The following is an 18,789-nucleotide window of genomic DNA, read 5'->3' as shown; positions in this document are numbered from 1 at the left end:
TGACCTAAGCCACTGATTAGCTGAGCAGTAATTTGTATGTCAAGAGGGACCAGGAAGTAGAGACAAGCAGGGGATGCAGAAGAATTGGAATGGGAGCAGTTAGGTGAATATGACTTATTTTCTTAAAGGGAACCTGTCACCTGGATTTTGTGAATAGAGCTGCGGACATGTGCATTGTCTCAAAAAAACGATTTGATAGATATGCAAATTTACCTGAGATGAGTCCTGCGTAAAGGAGCCCAGCACTGCCCTGCATCCTCCGAATCTCCTCCTTGCTCCCGACGTCACAAAGCTAGAGCCCCGTAATCTTGCGATGTGCGATTTAGCACATGCGCAGTGTCAGCATAGTGTTCCTTTCCTGTGCTGGTATCAGCCTCAGGCAATGAACTGCGCATGCGCTAGCTCGTGTATCACGAGATTACGGCGCTCTAGCTTTGTGACGTCGGGGAGCAAGGAGGAGATTCGAAGGATGCAGGGCGGTGCTGGGCTCCTTCATGCTGGACTCATCTCAGGGACAGGACTCATCTCAGGTTAATTTGCATATGTATCAAATAGTTTTTTTGAGACAAAAAAAGCACACAGAGCTATGGAGACTGGATATTGCGGATGTGCTAGCAGGGATCTAGTAGCACATGTCCGCAGCTCTATTCACAAAATCCAGGTGATAGGTTTCCTTTAAGAATGCTAATCTTTACTAATGAGGAGCAAACAATTCAAAACAGCGTTGTCTACTGATGGTGTCTCTGGTTTACCTGACATCCTGTGTCATCAATTAAGCCTCTTTAATGGGTTGCACATTAACTCACACGAAAGAGGCACTAAAGGGACAGTTTTCTTTAGCTGGCCATACACATTCAATAGCTATTGGTTAAATAATTGTTCAACCAACAGCTTTATCTCCTGACTCCCTCCCGACTCCTCAATATAAATACAGGTTCGATTCAGCTTAGCATTTGTGGTGTCAATGGGGAGAGAGAAGTGGCTGCCAGACACATCTGGCAGTGGTTTATCTCCAGGGAGAACAAAAGGATTAGGTGAAAATATTCAGTTTCAGATTCTTCTCTCCACCAATATCATTGGTTTGGGGAGAGTCTAGCGCTCACCTGGCACATTATGCTGTTGGCTTACAATTTGGATGGGTGCCTTTACTTGTGCCGGAGAGCTATTTTTCTTGACTAACCTAATATTAGTTCTGGAAGGGCAATTAGTGATTCCTTTATCAGTTTTTTTGAAACTTTTCAGTAATCATGACAGAAATACTCAGAATGTTCTTTTATATTGTAGATTTTACAATGAAACGGACTCATCAGCAGTTCTACTTTAAAGATGCTTATATTTTATTTACTTTAAAACTTTGACTACAGAGCATGAATTCAATTTTCCTTACCAAAATTTGACACACACTATATGGACAAAGTATTGGAACACCTACACATTACATACAGTACAGACCAAAGGTTTGGACACACCTTCTCATTCAAAGAGTTTTCTTTATTTTCATGACTATGAAAATTGTAGATTCACACTGAAGGCATCAAAACTATGAATTAACACATATGGAATTATATACATAACAAACAAGTGTGAAACAACTGAAAATATGTCATATTCTAGGTTCTTCAAAGTAGCCACCTTTTGCTTTGATTACTGCTTTGCACACTCTTGGCATTCTCTTGATGAGCTTCAAGAGGTAGTCCCCTGAAATGGTTTTCACTTCACAGGTGTGCCCTGTCAGGTTTAATAAGTGGGATTTCATGCCTTATAAATAGGGTTGGGACCATCAGTTGTGTTGAGGAGAAGTCAGGTGAATACACAGCTGATAGTCCTACTGAATAGACTGTTAGAATTTGTATTATGGCAAGAAAAAAGCAGCTAAGTAAAGAAAAGTGGCCATCATTACTTTAAGAAATTAAGGTCAGTCAGTCAGCCAAAAAATTGGGAAAAATTTGAAACTAAGGGCTATTTGACCATGAAGGAGAGTGATGGGGTGCTGCGTCAGATGACCTGGCCTCCACAGTCACCGGACCTGAACCCAATAGAGATGGTTTGGGGTGAGCTGGACTGCAGAGTGAAGGCAAAAGGGCCAACAAGTGCTAAGCATCTCTGGGAACTCCTTCAGGACTGTTGGAAGACCATTTCAGGGGACTACCTCTTGAAGCTCATCAAGAAAATGCCAAGAGTGTGCGAAGCAGTAATCAAAGCAAAAGGTGGCTACTTTGAAGAACCTAGAATATGACATATTTTCAGTTGTTTCACACTTGTTTGTTATGTATATAATTCCACATGTGTTAATTCATAGTGTTGATGCCTTCATAGTCATGAAAATAAAGAAAACTCTTTGAATGAGAAGGTGTGTCCAAACTTTTGGTCTGTACTGTATATAGGAGTTTTTAAGACATCCCATTCTAAATCCATGGGGATTAATATAAAGTTGGTCCTGCTTTCCAGCTAAAACAGCTTCCACTCTTTCTATAAGTTTTTAGAGTGTAGTATTTTTTCCCCAATCATACATAAGACCCTTTGTGAGGTCAAACAATTTTGCTGGATGAGAGCACCTGGCTCACAATCTTTGTTCTAGTTCATCCCAAATGTATTTGATGGGGCTGTGGTCGGGGCTGTGAGCGGAACAGTCAAGTTCCTCCACTCCAAACTCACCCAACCCATTTTATGGACCTCAGATTGTGGCCTAGGACACAGTCATATTGGAACAGAAAAAGTTCTTCCCCAAATTGTTTTGAAAGCATACAATTGTTCAAAATGTCTTGGAATCTTGAAACATTAGGTTTTCCTCTACTGGAACTAAGGGGTATAGACCAGATCCTAAAAAACAACCCCATAGCATTATCTCTCCTCCACCAAACTTTACAGTTTGCACAATGCAGTCACTTTTATTTTTAATTTGGTGACGTGCATAGGTGACCAAGCGCCTCCTGCTCATGGAAGGTTTGCTGGCATAGAGTGACGCATTGCTTGCTTACTCCCCAGTGGTAATAATGGTATCAGTCAGTGTTTGTATGGGTTCAGCTCTCCTTGAAAGTAGATGCCCACGAACGGCATAGAAATAGGTTTAGAGTTAGGTACCCATCTGTATCGAGGTCACCTTGCTGTTGGTGGTTGGGACCAGATACTTTTTGATCAAAAATATATCTGCTAAGAACCTCTGGTTGCATATTAGATGAGGTATTGGCTTGTATATAGATCAAGTATAGTTAGTTTTAGGAATGCTGCTATGGCTTTGTGACTTTCACAATGCAGTCAGGCAGGAAACATTCTCTTGGCATTCACCATATCCAGACTTATCCATCAGACTACCAGATAGAGAAGCGTGATTTGTCCCTCCACAGAACAAGTTTCCACTGCTCTAGAGTCCAGTGGCAACATGGTTTACACCACACTACCCGATGGTTGGCATTGTGCTTGCTGATATAAGGCTTGCATGCAGCTGCACAGCCATGAAGTTTCCAGCACACAGTTTTTGTGCTGATGCCAGAGTAGTATGGAACTTTGCAGTAACTGGCAGCTCGGCAACTATCCCCTCTCTAACTTGCTCTGGTTCCTAACAGCTTTCACTTTGAAAAAATACCACTTACAATTGATGGTGGAAGGAAGAATTTTCACAAACTGAGTTGCTACAATCGTGGCATCCTATTAGAGTAGCCCACTTGAACTCAGTGAGCTCTTAAAAACGACCTATTCTTTCAAAAATATTTGTAAGAGTAGACTACATGGCTAGGTGCTTGATTTTATACACCTGTGGTAATGAGACAACTGAATTCAATTTCTAAGAGGGGTGTTCCAATACTTTTGTCGATATAGTGTACATTTAATGGCAGAAGGGGTTATAAAGCGGGCTCAGGAACTGAGCCAGCTCCATATTTTGCGGGTGCAGGATGTGTTATACAGCTGACACCCATTGATTCTATGTAAAGTAAAAAATATTTTTAGATATATAAAATCCCCATAAAATGTAAAAATTCTAATTACCTCCTTTCCCAATTTTACACATAAAAATAAAGAATACAAATAAAAAACTGGTATTGCTGCACCGTAAAATGTCTAAACTATTAAAATATAAATTTTTAACCTGCAATGTTGGTGCACAAGAGCCAAAAAACAAATAAAGTTAGTTGAATATTTTTATATGCAATAAAAGTTTTATTTACCATCTGTTGCACCTTATATCTAGTAAACGGCTTAGCTCAGAATATGTGTGTATTTCATCGGCCCCTTCATCAATTGTAAAGTAACAGTCTTTATAACACAAAAAAAACCTAAAACTGTATTCAGAGTACATTACCCATCTATTAAAAGGTTGTCCTTCTCCCAAGGTATGAAAAATACCTGTCAGGAGTAGTACACTTACCTGCTCTGCAACACTTGGCTCTCATTCCTTGTGTTCACTGCTGTCTTCAATGCTTGGTTCCAGCTCCTTGGATTCACCACTTTCTTTGCTGCACTTCAGTCCCCGCATGTAAACTTCCAGAATGGACAGGAGCCATGTCCCCAAGTGGCACATCACTGTGGACACTTGCCACTTGGGGGACGTTACCACTACAGTCAGTTATTGCGTGTGATCGTGTCCATACCAGAAGTTCGCAAACAGGAACAGTTAGAGGTGGACCCACAGATTTAAAAAGAAGCAATTGGGAACAAACAAGTTTGCTTCCCTTAACATGTCTTGCTGGGTTAGGATTATTTAATAAAGACATAAAGTTTGACAACCCCTCTAAAGTAACTCGTGTTAATTTACTTTTCACAATACACCCTTACTATTTTTAAAATATTAAAATATGTCCTTACATACATTTCTTGCGTCTTCCACAGTAGTGCTGTTTGTTACTTTTTCCATGCCTCTGGTCTCTACGCTGATGATCTAGATGAGAAGTTTTTGCATGGACATGGTAAATCCCATTGTGATTTTCCAGCTCTTGCTGTCTTTCAACTAGAGACACCATATTTTCCTTGTACATTCGTTTGTCAGTTGATCTCTTATATAGGACATGAGGCTGGTGGCCATCTGAAGTGGAGTAATTGTGCTTGAGTGTAATGTGTCCAGGCAGTGGTTTCAAGAAATAATCAGCCTCTTGTGTCCTTATTAAACCTGACTAGAAACAGAAAAAAAATATTTATCACAAACATTTAAAGTAATGAGCAAAATTTAGAAATAGCGAATGTGGACTAAAGTAAATAAGAACATTTCAAAACATATAATAACTAGATTTTTCAGATAAACCCCATTCTACTTGCATCAGTTCGACATTCCAAAATCATGCCAATGGGACTTTTCACCTGTTGGAGCTCTCTGATCTTACAGTGTAAGGCCAGTAATCAGTGAATTACGGACATGTGCTGTCCATGGTCTCTATGGACAGCTTACACATGCATTGACACAAAGGGGTTGTCCCATGAAAAATATTCTAGTTTTCAAACCAGCTCCTGTATCTGAATACTTTTGTAATTGCATGTAATACAAATTTTTGTATAGCCACTGAGTTATTCAATACAATGTATATGTACAGCGCCATTTGCTGTTTTTTCTTTTTCTCATTTCTTTGACCTGCTCACTGAGATGGCCGCACATGCTCAGTTTAATCTTTCAACTGCATCCTGATCTGTGATAGGGAGAGCATGGACACGCCCCCCTGAGCTGCAGCAGAAAAGACACCCCTCCTGAGCTTTCAGCTTGATATAAATCTAGCAGAGAAATTAATGTGGAGATCTCTGGATTTATGTGAGGTACAGGGTTAGTTCTGGCTTTGTTAGAAAGAGGATGTCATGTACTATATCATGTCCGATTTTCATTTTTTACATTATTCATGGGATAACCCCTTTAAATGTGTGTATCCACACCATCAGTGGTTTTACATGGACCGTGGGTCTTTGGTGTCACCATAGAAACATGCCCTATTTGTCTGTGATTACAGATCCCTCATGCACTTTATAGTCTATGGGTCTGTGATACCACGTTTTACATGAAAGGCGTGTATATTCAATCAAGGATTTCTTTGCACAATGAACGTAATAGGATGGGTAAAGGTCTCAGTTGCTGACGGAAAAGAAAAATGAGAGTGGAGAGATGTGAACTCTCTTGACAACAAGGTTAAAAAAAATAATAACACTATGACACCTAATATGGCCAATAAGTAGCTACTTCTTTAAACTTCTGCCATAAGTTCCTGGTACAGCAACAAATTAACAAAACAGTGGACAGAGCTGAAGCCAGAAGGCTCCATCCATTTTGTAGTGGCCATGGCGGCGTACTACAGCTCAGCTCATATTTACTTTAATGAGACTGATTGAAAGCATGTTGGCAGGGCCACCAAACAATGTATGGAGCCTTTTACTTCTGGTTCTCTGTCCATTGTTTCCAGTGCCAGCGGCTGCAGAAAACAGAGGATCAATGGGGGTACCGGGTGTGAGACCACCACAGATCTAATACTGACCATCTGGAGGATAGCATTACAAGCTGGAATGCACCTTTAAAATGTAATACTTAGACTAGATTCACACCATATTTTTTTGCATATAGTTGAGGTGGAATTTGTTCTGCTTACTGCAAGAAAAACGCATACTAAAACAGGATGCAACTGAATGCCTATACAGTTGGATCCTGTTGCCTTTGACATCTACTGTAAAAGAAAAACAAAACAAAAACAGTATAATCTATACTAATAATCTAGTATAATCATTTTTGAATGGACAGAAAATTACATGCTGTTATGTTTTTCTGCCCTGGCAAAAAAACAGTTTCAAGACTTACATTTTTTTTTTTCAATACAGGGAGTGCAGAATTATTAGGCAAGTTGTATTTTTGAGGATTAATTTTATTATTGAACAACAACTATGTTCTCAATGAACCCAAAAAACTCATTAATATCAAAGCTGAATATTTTTGGTAGTAGTTTTTAGTTTGTTTTTAGTTTTAGCTATTTTAGGGGGATATCTGTGTGTGCAGGTGACTATTACTGTGCATAATTATTAGGCAACTTAACAAAAAACAAATATATACCCATTTCAATTATTTATTTTTACCAGTGAAACCAATATAACATCTCAACATTCACAAATATACATTTCTGACATTCAAAAACAAAACAAAAACAAATCAGTGACCAATATAGCCACCTTTCTTTGCAAGGACACTCAAAAGCCTGCCATCCATGGATTCTGTCAGTGTTTTGATCTGTTCACCATCAACATTGCGTGCAGCAGCAACCACAGCCTCCCAAACACTGTTCAGAGAGGTGTACTGTTTTCCCTCCTTGTAAATCTCACATTTGATGATGGACCACAGGTTCTCAATGGGGTTCAGATCAGGTGAACAAGGAGGCCATGTCATTAGATTTTCTTCTTTTATACCCTTTCTAGCCAGCCACGCTGTGGAGTACTTGGACGCGTGTGATGGAGCATTGTCCTGCATGAAAATCATGTTTTTCTTGAAGGATGCAGTCTTCTTCCTGTACCACTGCTTGAAGAAGGTGTCTTCCAGAAACTGGCAGTAGGACTGGGAGTTGAGCTTGACTCCATCCTCAACCCAAAAAGGCCCCACAAGCTCATCTTTGATGATACCAGCCCAAACCAGTACTCCACCTCCACCTTGCTGGCGTCTGAGTCGGACTGGAGCTCTCTGCCCTTTACCAATCCAGCCACGGGCCCATCCATCTGGCCCATCAAGACTCACTCTCATTTCATCAGTCCATAAAACCTTAGAAAAATCAGTCTTGAGATATTTCTTGGCCCAGTCTTGACGTTTCAGCTTGTGTGTCTTGTTCAGTGGTGGTCGTCTTTCAGCCTTTCTTACCTTGGCCATGTCTCTGAGTATTGCACACCTTGTGCTTTTGGGCACTCCAGTGATGTTGCAGCTCTGAAATATGGCCAAACTGGTGGCAAGTGGCATCTTGGCAGCTGCACGCTTGACTTTTCTCAGTTCATGGGCAGTTATTTTGCGCCTTGGTTTTTCCACACGCTTCTTGCGACCCTGTTGACTATTTTGAATGAAACGCTTGATTGTTCGATGATCACGCTTCAGAAGCTTTGCAATTTTAAGAGTGCTGCATCCCTCTGCAAGATATCTCACTATTTTTGACTTTTCTGAGCCTGTCAAGTCCTTCTTTTGACCCATTTTGCCAAAGGAAAGGAAGTTGCCTAATAATTATGCACACCTAATATAGGGTGTTGGTCATTAGACCACACCCCTTTTCATTACAGAGATGCACATCACCTAATATGCTTAATTGGTAGTAGGCTTTCGAGCCTATACAGCTTGGAGTAAGACAACATGCATAAAGAGGATGATGTGGTCAAAATACTCATTTGCCTAATAATTCTGCACGCAGTGTAGAAGTCAAAGACAACAGGATTCAGATGTACAGCTATCCAGTTGAATCCTGTTTTAGTATACGTTATTTTGTAAGCGGTAAAAACATATACCTCTATTGTATGTCAAAAACATGGTATGACCCTGTACTCATGTTTCCTGAACCTAGTCTTTTTTATTATATGCTTTCCCATGTGTGTCTACCATCTTTTCCTCAGCCCTGCTAAGTGGTCATGGGGCTCCAAGTGTGTACTAAAGCTCAGGCATGTCAGAAGGAAACTGCCCTTCCCAAAATACCCTATGTTTAGTGATACTGATGGGGCAGAGTCTAGTACCCATACAGTATCTCACAAAAGTGAGTACACCCCTCACCTTTTTAAAATATTTTATTCTATCTTTCCATGGGGCAACACTGAAGATATGACACTTTGATACATGTAAAGTAGTCAGTGTACAGCTTGTATAGCAGTATAGCCTTGGTGTGCCCTCAAAATAACTCAACACACAGCCATTAATGTCTAAACAGCTGGCAACAAAGGTGAGTGCACCTCTAACTGAAAAAGGCCAAATTGTGTCCAAAGTGTCAATATTTTGTATGGCCACCATTATTTTCCAGCACTTCCTTAACTCTCTTTGACATGGAGTTCACTAGAGCTTCACAGGTTGCCACTGGAAACCTCTTCCATTCCTCCATTGCAACATCATGGATCTGGTGGATGCCTTGCAATGTTTGAGGATGCCCATAGATGCTCAATAGGGTTTATGTCTGGAGACAAGCTTGGCCACTCCAACACCTTTACCCTCAGTTTCTTTAGCAAAGCAGTGGTTGTCTTGGAGGTATGTTTGGGGTCGTTATCATGTTGGAATACTGCTCGGCGGCATAGTTTCCGAAGGGAGAGGATTATGCTCTGCTTCAGTATGTCACAGTACATGTTGGTATTCATGGTTCCCTCAATGAGCTGTAGCTCCCCACAGCCGGAAGTAGTCATGCAAACCCAAACCATGACATTCTCACCAACATGCTTGACTGTATGCAAGACACACTTGTCTTTGTACTCCTCACCTGGTTGGCACCACACACGCTTGACACCATCTGAACCAAATAAGTTTATCTTGGTCTCATCAGACCACAGGACATGGTTCCAGCAGTCCATGTCTTTAGTCTGCTTGTCTTCAGCAAACTGTATGCAGGTTTTCTTGTGCATCATCTTTAGAAGAGGCTTCCGACAGCCATGCATACCAATTTGACGTAGTGTATGGTGTATGGTCTGAGGACTGACAGGCTAACCCCTAATTCCTTTAACCTCTGCAGCAATTCTGGCAACACTCAAATGTCTATTTTGAACAGACAACCTTTGGATATGACACTGAGCATGTGCACTCAACTTCTTTGGTCGACCATGGAGAGGCCTGTTCTGAGTGGAACCTGTCTTGTTAAACCGCTGTATGGTCTTGGCCACCATGCTGCAGCTCAGTTTTAGGGTATTGGCAATCTTCTTATAGCCTAGGCAGTCTTTATGTGGAGCAACAATTCTTTTTTTCAGATCCTCAGAGAGTTCTTTGCCATGAGGTGCTATGTTGAACTTCCAGTGACCAGTATGAGAGAGTGTGAGCATGATAACACCAATTTTAATATACCTGCTCACCATTGACACCTGAGACCCTGTAACAATAAGGAATCACATGACACCAGGGAGGGAAAATGCCTAATTGGGCACATTTTGGCCATTTTCACTTAGAGGTGTACTCACTTTTGTTGCCAGCGGTTTAGACATTAATGGCTGTGTGTTGAGGTATTTTGAGGGCACACCAAATTTACACTGTTATACAAGTGTAACATCCTGAAGTATGTCACTAAACTTCTGTTCCCCTGCTTCATAATGTTAGGTATATGCATAATGTCATCTAGTATAATTTTGCATCATTTTTCCCATAATGTGCATTTTCCAGGTCTGTTGCATTGTATTTATGCTGTAATATTCATGTACACCAGCAGGTGGCAGCAATATGTAGGCAGAACACAGCTAGTTAATAGATCTAGACTGGAACAGACCATTCCAGGCTAGCTTCCCCCTATCTGAGGAGGAGTGGAGTGTTCCCACATCCTACTTCAGAGGGAGGAGAGAAAGTTCTAGGCAGTGTACCAGCCACCCCCTGTTGGGGTAGGCTGTGTGAATAGGAGCTCCCAGAAACAGGGACCCCAACCAGGGATCCAAGCCTCTGCTGAGGCCCAAGATCAACTCTCCCAGCCTGAGTCCCTTACCTCAGCTGGTCGACCAAGAAAGCAGCCAACTTCAGAACTATCAGATCTCCAGGACGCCACCATCATTCCCTGAGAGCAGTCCTGTAAGTAACAGATTCCAAAATACAAGGAGAAGATAAGTACCTCCATAGCTAGTCAGGCCCAAACCAAGCAGAACATAGACAGAGCAGAAGACAGATACCTGCCAGACTCTTAAAGGCGTATGTACTAGATGCAGAATATATCTATATAATTCCTGCCACATATTGCCAATACCTGCTGGGACCTAAAGACTATTGCTATAATATTGTATGGATCTAAAGCTGCCTTATAACATCAAGTAAAGACAAGTTGGACCCTCTTTTCTGTGTGGAATTCCATCATTCCTCCATTACTCCTATTTACAGGACTCAAATTTGTTGCATGTGAGCCAGGATACAGGAGTCCAGCCGTACTACAGGTAGGAGACACCATTGACACAATACAGAGACAATATCCCCCTCTGGCATTCCTAACCTAGTACATGAGCTATAACATCTTAAAGGGCCCTTTTACAGTACCTGCGCAAGCTGCAACTGGCGTCACGAACTTAGTTACACCTAAATATTGACCCACTGCATAGCAGCCCCAATGACCCAGTGTCCTGCTCATTGCACAAGCTGTACACTGACTACTTTACATTGCATCAAAGTGTCATATCTTCAGTGTTGTCCAATGGAAAGATATAATAAAATATTTACAAAATGTGAAAGGTGTACTCGCTGTAACTGCTCTAGAAGTAGAATGGGAGGGAAATGGTAGAAGCCAAAAAGAAACAGCTGGAGAGAATATCTTACTGAAGTTCACTGGAAGTCAGGAATGCAAGAAAAGACTGATCTTCAGTAAAAATATTGACAACTGTAGTTGGTGGGTAGTCAGAGTAGGGATCACTTCTTTAAGCAACCTGTTCTGACCTTATTCTGACCTGTAAAGCTTTCCCAAAAAATTAAAGATTGTCTGCAAGCTGATACAGGCAATGTAGCTTTCCGGGCAGGTACATTATGATGTCATTGTCAGCATGTCAAGCTTTATTGCATGTACAGTGGAAGAGGTCATCTTTGGCTTTGAATTTCATTGAACCATATGGAACACAAATAATACCCACAAACTATTTCAGTGGGTACAAAGAACATAGAATACACGGTTGCTTCAATGAATAACTCCCGTCCTACTCCTTTATATCCATTTAAAGAATTGTCAAGGTGTTCCACATGGTTAATATACAATTATTGTTCTATGACTGTACATAGAGCTTTTTGCTGTATGGTAAACCATATTAACACTTTATCCCAAAGGTTTACATAAGCATAAGGCAATGTTTAATTAGAAAGGTGACTTGTGTTATCCCCATTGTTCCTTAAGCATTCATACATTTACACGTTAAATGAATGTGGTTGTGATTTACACATTACCCTTTGTATTGCCTTCCCAATATGCTGTTTTCCTATAATGAAAGAGATTATATTCTAAAGGAAAACTTCACTTTTATAGAACACAACCAAACCATTCCAGAGTAACCTAATTGGTGCCAAGAAAACTGAGAAGTCATGTATACCTGGTAGTCTGGATCTGAAATTGTGTGATTATCGTTAAGAGTTTATAAAATGATCAGACACACTCTAGTTGAAGAAAACACTCCCCAAACTCCCTCATTCTAGCTAGAAAATTTTCAGTATATGTATAGTTACAAAACAAATTATAGCCAAAAGCAAGGGAGTAACCTTTGCTGGAATTCTTGAAAATAAAGCATAGGGTACTTAGCATATGATTACTGGAAATCTCAACTCAATATTGCAATATAGGCTTATATAGAGTATAAACGCACAATTGTTAGTAGCCATGCCAACCCCTGAATCTTCTCTAACTAAAGACCCCTGTAGCTCCCAAATCTGTCCCCTCGTGGAGAGAAGGATAAGTTGAACTGAATTTGTATTTCGTTCTCCTGAAAGATGTGAAAGGTTTTTCCTCTCTCCTCACTGAAAACACATTCAGCCAAACTTAACATGTATGTAGGAGTTGTGAGAGATAGCTGTCGGAGGACAGCTACTGATGGTGTATGGGCAACTGACACACAAAGACTACAGTTTTGCAATGTCTTTTGCAATATTGTTAGATATTAATAAAGGAATATCCACTTATTGACATTCATATCAATACAATAGGACACACGTATAAAATCTAGTGCAAAAGAAAAGTGCCATTCTGCTTATATAAGTAGTTAGATTTTTGCTCTAATTTTTAAAAGGCTTTTTGGAAAGAAAAAGCTCTTTAACGTTTTTTTTGGGCTAATACTTAACTTTTTTTCTTTTCACTAGCTTTTGTAAAACTCCCAGTTGCCTGCACTATGCTGAAATATCTGTACTGAACTTGCAAGGACTTTAAGGGCTGTTTTAGACAAGCATGTCCAGTGCAGGAATCACACTGTGCGTTAGTGTGATCCTCCATTATGGACACTGCTGTTTTCACAGGCGCGCATGGCATTATACTGATTTATAATGCTGTGTGTCTCTGCATGACCTTACTTCTACAGAATTATACTGAAATAATGCGGTCAGTATAATGCAGTCGATGCAAGTTATGCAGAGACACATCACACTTTAAATTATTGCTCCTGCTAAAAGTACAGTGTCCATAACGGAGAATGACACTCACACACAGAGTTGATTACTGCACAGGACACTCTCATCTGAAACAGCCCTAAAGGTTCGCCCATATGGGATTGAAAATATAATTGAAAATCCACCGTGGATTTCGTCATGGATCTGTGGCTTAACCTACAACAAAATATGCATGAGTTATATACCAATTTTGAGTTATATACCAATTATGCATTGCAAAGGTGATTTTGCATTGCAAAATCTGTGCTAAAAAATACACAAAATAAGTTGACATGCTGAAGACTTTAAATCTTCACCTATACATAATTTATGCAGTAGATCCATTCAGATCCTTGTGAATGTACCTTAAATAGGTCATTTTGTAAAATAATAAAATAATTGATACTCCCCTTCCACGTCCACTGTTGATCCTGTTCTGCTTCCTGGTTCCCCAAGAGTTTGTACTTTCTGAATACTTTTGAAAAATGGGAGAGGACATCTCAGGCAGTCACCAGCTAAAGTGGGTCACCAGTGTAGCCAGGGAATGTTCGGTGATCAGTAAGGTGCATGTCTGTCCTACACGTTTGAAACCTATTTCTTAAAGGGAACCTGTCAGACTGAACATGGTGTCTGTGGTGAAGGCAGCATGTTATAGAGCAGGAGAAGCTGAGTGCATTGACATGTAATTTTGTCGTAACAGATTGAGTAAAACTTGTTTCATTCATTAAATTTTCTGCTCATTCTGGGCTTTGAAGTCAAGGAGGAGGTCCTATTAGTCATTGACAGCCTTCCCTCTATGACTGTGTACACAGAGAGAGCTGTCAATCACAGATAAAAAAGTAATAAAATGAGGAGTTACAGTTGCAAGAAAAAGTATGTGAACCCTTTGGAATTATATGGATTTCTGCACAAATTGGTCATAAAATGTGATCTGATCTTCATCTAAGTCACAACAATAGACAATCACAGTCTGCTTAAACTAATAACACACAAAGAATTAAATGTTACTATGTTTTTATTGAACACACCATGTAAACATTCACAGTGCAGGTGGAAAAAGTATGTGAACCCTTGGATTTAATAACTGGTTGAACCTCCTTTGGCAGCAATAACTTCAACCAAACGTTTCCTGTAGTTGCAGATCAGACGTGCACAACAGTCAGGAGTAATTCTTTACCATTCCTCTTTACAGAACTGTTTCAGTTCAGCAATATTCTTGGATGTCTGGTGTGAATCGCTTTCTTGAGGTCATGCCACTGCATCTCAATCGGGTTGAGGTCAGGACTCTGACTGGGCCACTCCAGAAGGCATATTTTCTTCTGTTTAAGCTATTCTGTTGTTGATTTACTTCTATGCTTTGGGTCGTTGTCCTGTTGCAACACCCATCTTCTGTTGAGCTTCCGCTGGTGGACAGATGGCCTTAAGTTCTCCTGCAAAATGTCTTGATAAACTTGGGAATTCATTTTTCCTTTGATGATAGCAATTGTCCAGGCCCTGACGCAGCAAAGCAGCCACAGGTTTTGATGTTGGTGTGCTGTGCCTCCTTTTCTCCACACATAGTGTTGTGTGTTTCTTCCAAACTCAACTTTGGTTTTGTCTGTCCACAGAATATTTTGCCAGTACTGCTGTGGAACATCCAGGTGCTCTTGTGCAAACTGTAAACGTGCTGCAATGTTTTTTTGGACAGCAGTAGCTTCCTCTGTGGTATCCTCCCATAATATCCATTCTTGTTTAGTGTTTTACGTATCGTAGATTCGCTAACAGGGATGTTAGCATATGCCAGAGACTTTTGTAAGTCTTTAGCTGACACTATAGGATTCTTCTTCACCTCATTGAGCAGTCTGCGCTGTGCTCTTGCAGTCATCTTTACAGGACGGCCACTCCTAGGGAGAGTAGCAGCAGTGCTGAACTTTCTCCATTTATAGACAATTTATCTTACCGTGGACTGATGAACAGCAAGGCTTTTGGAGATTCTTTTATAACCCTTTCCAGCTTTATGCAAGTCAACAATTCTTAATCGTAGGTCTTCTGAGAGCTCTTTTGTGCGAGGCATCATTCACATCAGGCAATGCTTCTTGTGAAAAGCAAACCCAGAACTGGTGTGTGTTTTTTATAGGGCAGGGCAGCTGTAACCAACACCTCCAATCTCATCTCATTGATTGGACTCCAGTTGGCACCTCACTCCAATTAGCTCTTGGAGATGTCATTAGTCTAGGGGTTCACATACTTTTTCCACCTGCACTGTGAATATTTACATGGTTTGTTCAATAAAAACATGGTAAGATTTAATTCTTTGTGTGTTATTAGTTTAAGCAGACTGTGATTGTCTATTGTTGTGACTTAGATGAAGATCAGATCACATTTTATGACCAATTTGTGCAGAAATCCATATAATTCCAAAGGGTTCACATACTTTTTCTTGCAACTGTATATTAATTGCAATACTAGCCATGTGGTATATTTCAATAATTGTACCACTTGCAAACCAGGGTAGCCAAACGTCTGTAAATTTTTCTTCAGCTGTCGGTAATGTCTGGCAGAAAAACAAAAAACAAAACACTGTCCATAAGAATATTTGACCTAAACCATGAAGCAAGCACTGCGCAGCACGTCACAGGCATCATCACTGTCACTGCAGCCACATAAACAAAGCACTCATAAAAGAGTGGCGGGAATGGGACAGCTAAAAATTGTGTGTGTATCTCCCATATGCTGCGCCATTACCAAATCCGAACTCGGGTTTCGTGAAATGTGCCACAATCATTAATGAACTTGAGTTCAGATTTGGATTTTGAAACATAAATGCATGTGCCAAGACTAAGGAAGTCTCAGTTTACTGGGAGCCATATCTACAAAGCCTCATAGAAGGCCATACATTTTATACTCATACGGAACTGCTATGGATGAATAAATGTTAGGAACAAACCGTGATTTGACAGAGTAGTCCGAACCAAGCTCGCTCATCACTAATGTGGGCCATGATTAAGAACCACAGGGTTCTAAACGCATAGGCAGGACAGTGTTGTTCTACATGGTGTAATTTTATCTCTTCAATAAAGCCTGTGGATTTTACAAAAACACTTGAGTACTGAATTGCTTTAGATAGCGTGTTCATCTGCAAGGCTCCGGATTTTCCAGGCACCTAGCTGTCTGGACGAAGCAACAATGGTGAACTGATCTTTTCTTTGGAGATCAGTAAGTATAGCTTATTTTATTATTGTACACGGCCCTGAGTCTTTTTTTTAATAGTAAATTTGGTTGGACATCCTCTTTAATCATCAAAACAAATAAAATAAAAAATATTATATAACTAAATAAAGCTACTGATTGTGTCCCCTTCTCTATCCCCCAAGTCACAAATGGTTGTGACAGCTGGGAGAATCCTCTGGCAGTGGAGACACCATTTTGGTTTTATGTGGATACTGTATGACAATGTGTGAACAAAGTATCACTATGTATGGACTGTTGGTTATATGGGAGTATTTTACAAAAAAGTGTTACATGTAAAAGTACTGTGGTGGTTATGACTTACTTTCATCATTCTCATGCCATGTAAGTTTATTACTGATTAACATTTTACAGAAAATAAGATATTTTCCAGTTAGACAAATTCTTTTGTAAACATGTTATAATAGAGGACTAAATGACAGACACTCTTCAACATACTTATTATATAACCATGTTGTATAACTAGGTGGTAAAAAGGTGTGTCCAACATATTTTGGAAATATAAAATGTTGCTATTAAGAAGTGAATCAATGAGGTAAGCTGCTGGAATGATTCTGTAAATTTCTATATTCTGTGGTTTGAAAGTCTTAAAAAGCTGGCATTGGGACAGAATGTATATTGTGCACTTTAATGCCTAAAGATGACTCCCAATAATAAGACAATGCAGGTAATTCATCCAACATATGGATTATTCCTAGACCAGTGATGTAATACATGGGCAACAGATATCACCTAAGGTGCTAAAACATAAAACACTTTTGTTGTATAAAATGTATGTATAATGCGATATGTTATAACAAGTTTAATACTGTATTTCTTTACAGAATGCCTTGCCAAGCAAAGATGTTGCTTCTGCATCATGGTCAAAATCAAGGACAATTGTCTCAACTAGAGCTTCCCAGAACAGTCTTCTCAGTTGTTCTTTTTATTTTCAACAAGCTACTTTCTGTGGTGAAAATTGGAATGATTAAATACATATGATAATAAAAATATACACTGATGAGCAAAAGAATAACAATGTTTCGAACTTTTGACTTTCAGGCTCCATATCTCACCATCCACTACAGCTTCGAACGCGAGACCACCATCATTTTATGTCTATCTTGGCTATCTCATACATAAATTGGACTTGCAACTATTTAGCATATGATTAGTTATGCAGATTCTTGTCATGTAACTGCATTGTTACTGTTTTGCTCCTAAAATTCAAATTTTTTATTACTTTGTTAGTATTTTGTAATCGACCTTTGGCTTTTAACACTGCCTGAATCCTTCTGGGCATGCTCTCAATCAGATTCAAGCACGTCTCGACCAAGATCTGTTCCCACGTCTCTTCTACATGTTCCCAATGTTGGTGCATGCTAGTTGACTTGGGTAAGAATACAGCTTTTTCTTTAACTCTACCCACAAGTGTTTGATTGGGTTGAGGTCTGTGGACTGCGTGGGCCAACCCAGCACCTCTACTTCAGTGTCACTGAACTATTTCTTTGTCAATCTTAACATATGCTTTGGGTCGTTGTCCTGCTGGAACACTGTCATCCTTTTCATACAAATAGTACTCAAGTGTAAGAAGTAACTCATCTTGTAGGATACTCACATATAGCCCAGCATTGAGACCACCATCAATCCTGGTCAAGTATCCAATGCCTTTGGCTGTGAAACATCCCCATATCATCAAGCTTCCTCCACCAAACTTGACAGTTCCATCAATTTGTCGATCTGTTAGCCCCCTTTTCTCTTGTTTCTTCCAGACCCATTTGCACTCATCAGAGCCCAGTCTATTGGGTTTTTAATTTTCTACTGTCCAATGTTTGTACTTTTTTGCAAACTTGAGCCGACGCTTCTTATGATAATATTGAATTTGAGGTTTCTTCACCTTTTTTAAGGCCACCATTCCAGATTTGTGTAATGTGCTTTGCACGGTGCTTGCATGCAAGTCTGTAATTTCACTATTATGAAGCATACGAGCCACCTCCACTGCCCTTGTTTGTCACGCCAAAATTGATAGACCTTGTGATGAGCTGACTTGTTGACTCTGATATTTTGCCTGAACGTGCACCTCTTGGCTTTGCAATGGATGGACGGACTTCATTTCATATTCTTCCAACTATCATAGCACTCACATGATGCAGTTTGGCAATTTTCTTGGCTGAAATACCACTATAGATGAGCTGGAGGATGCTATTTCTCATTTCTTAAAAAATCTTCTTCATGGCTGCTCCTGGATTTGAACCAGTGACCTTTCGCTTGAGAATAACACACTGAGCTATTAGGGAATGTGAAAACAGGTTTTAATTTGTAGAATACAAGAAGAAAAAGATTGTTCCACCACCAGGAGCAAAACAGTAACAATACAGTCACATGAC

The 18,789-nt window shown here is 40.0% G+C and overlaps 1 protein-coding gene across 1 annotated transcript in view; it reads right to left on the bottom strand.

The window, feature by feature from the left end:
- ADAMTS16 (ADAM metallopeptidase with thrombospondin type 1 motif 16) overlaps positions 1 to 18,789 on the bottom strand; it is a 508,970-nt gene that overhangs the window by 394,187 nt on the left and 95,994 nt on the right. Inside the window, exon 4 of the mRNA XM_040433225.1 lies at positions 4,805 to 5,105. Coding sequence (XP_040289159.1) covers positions 4,805 to 5,105 — 301 coding nt within the window. The remainder of the gene's footprint in view (positions 1 to 4,804; positions 5,106 to 18,789) is intronic.

The sequence above is a fragment of the Bufo bufo genome, chromosome 5, assembly GCF_905171765.1.
Source record: "Bufo bufo chromosome 5, aBufBuf1.1, whole genome shotgun sequence".
In the NCBI taxonomy this organism is placed as follows: Eukaryota; Metazoa; Chordata; class Amphibia; order Anura; family Bufonidae; genus Bufo; species Bufo bufo.
Note: the sequence above shows the minus strand (reverse complement) of the source record. Positions and strands in the feature narration are given on the sequence as shown.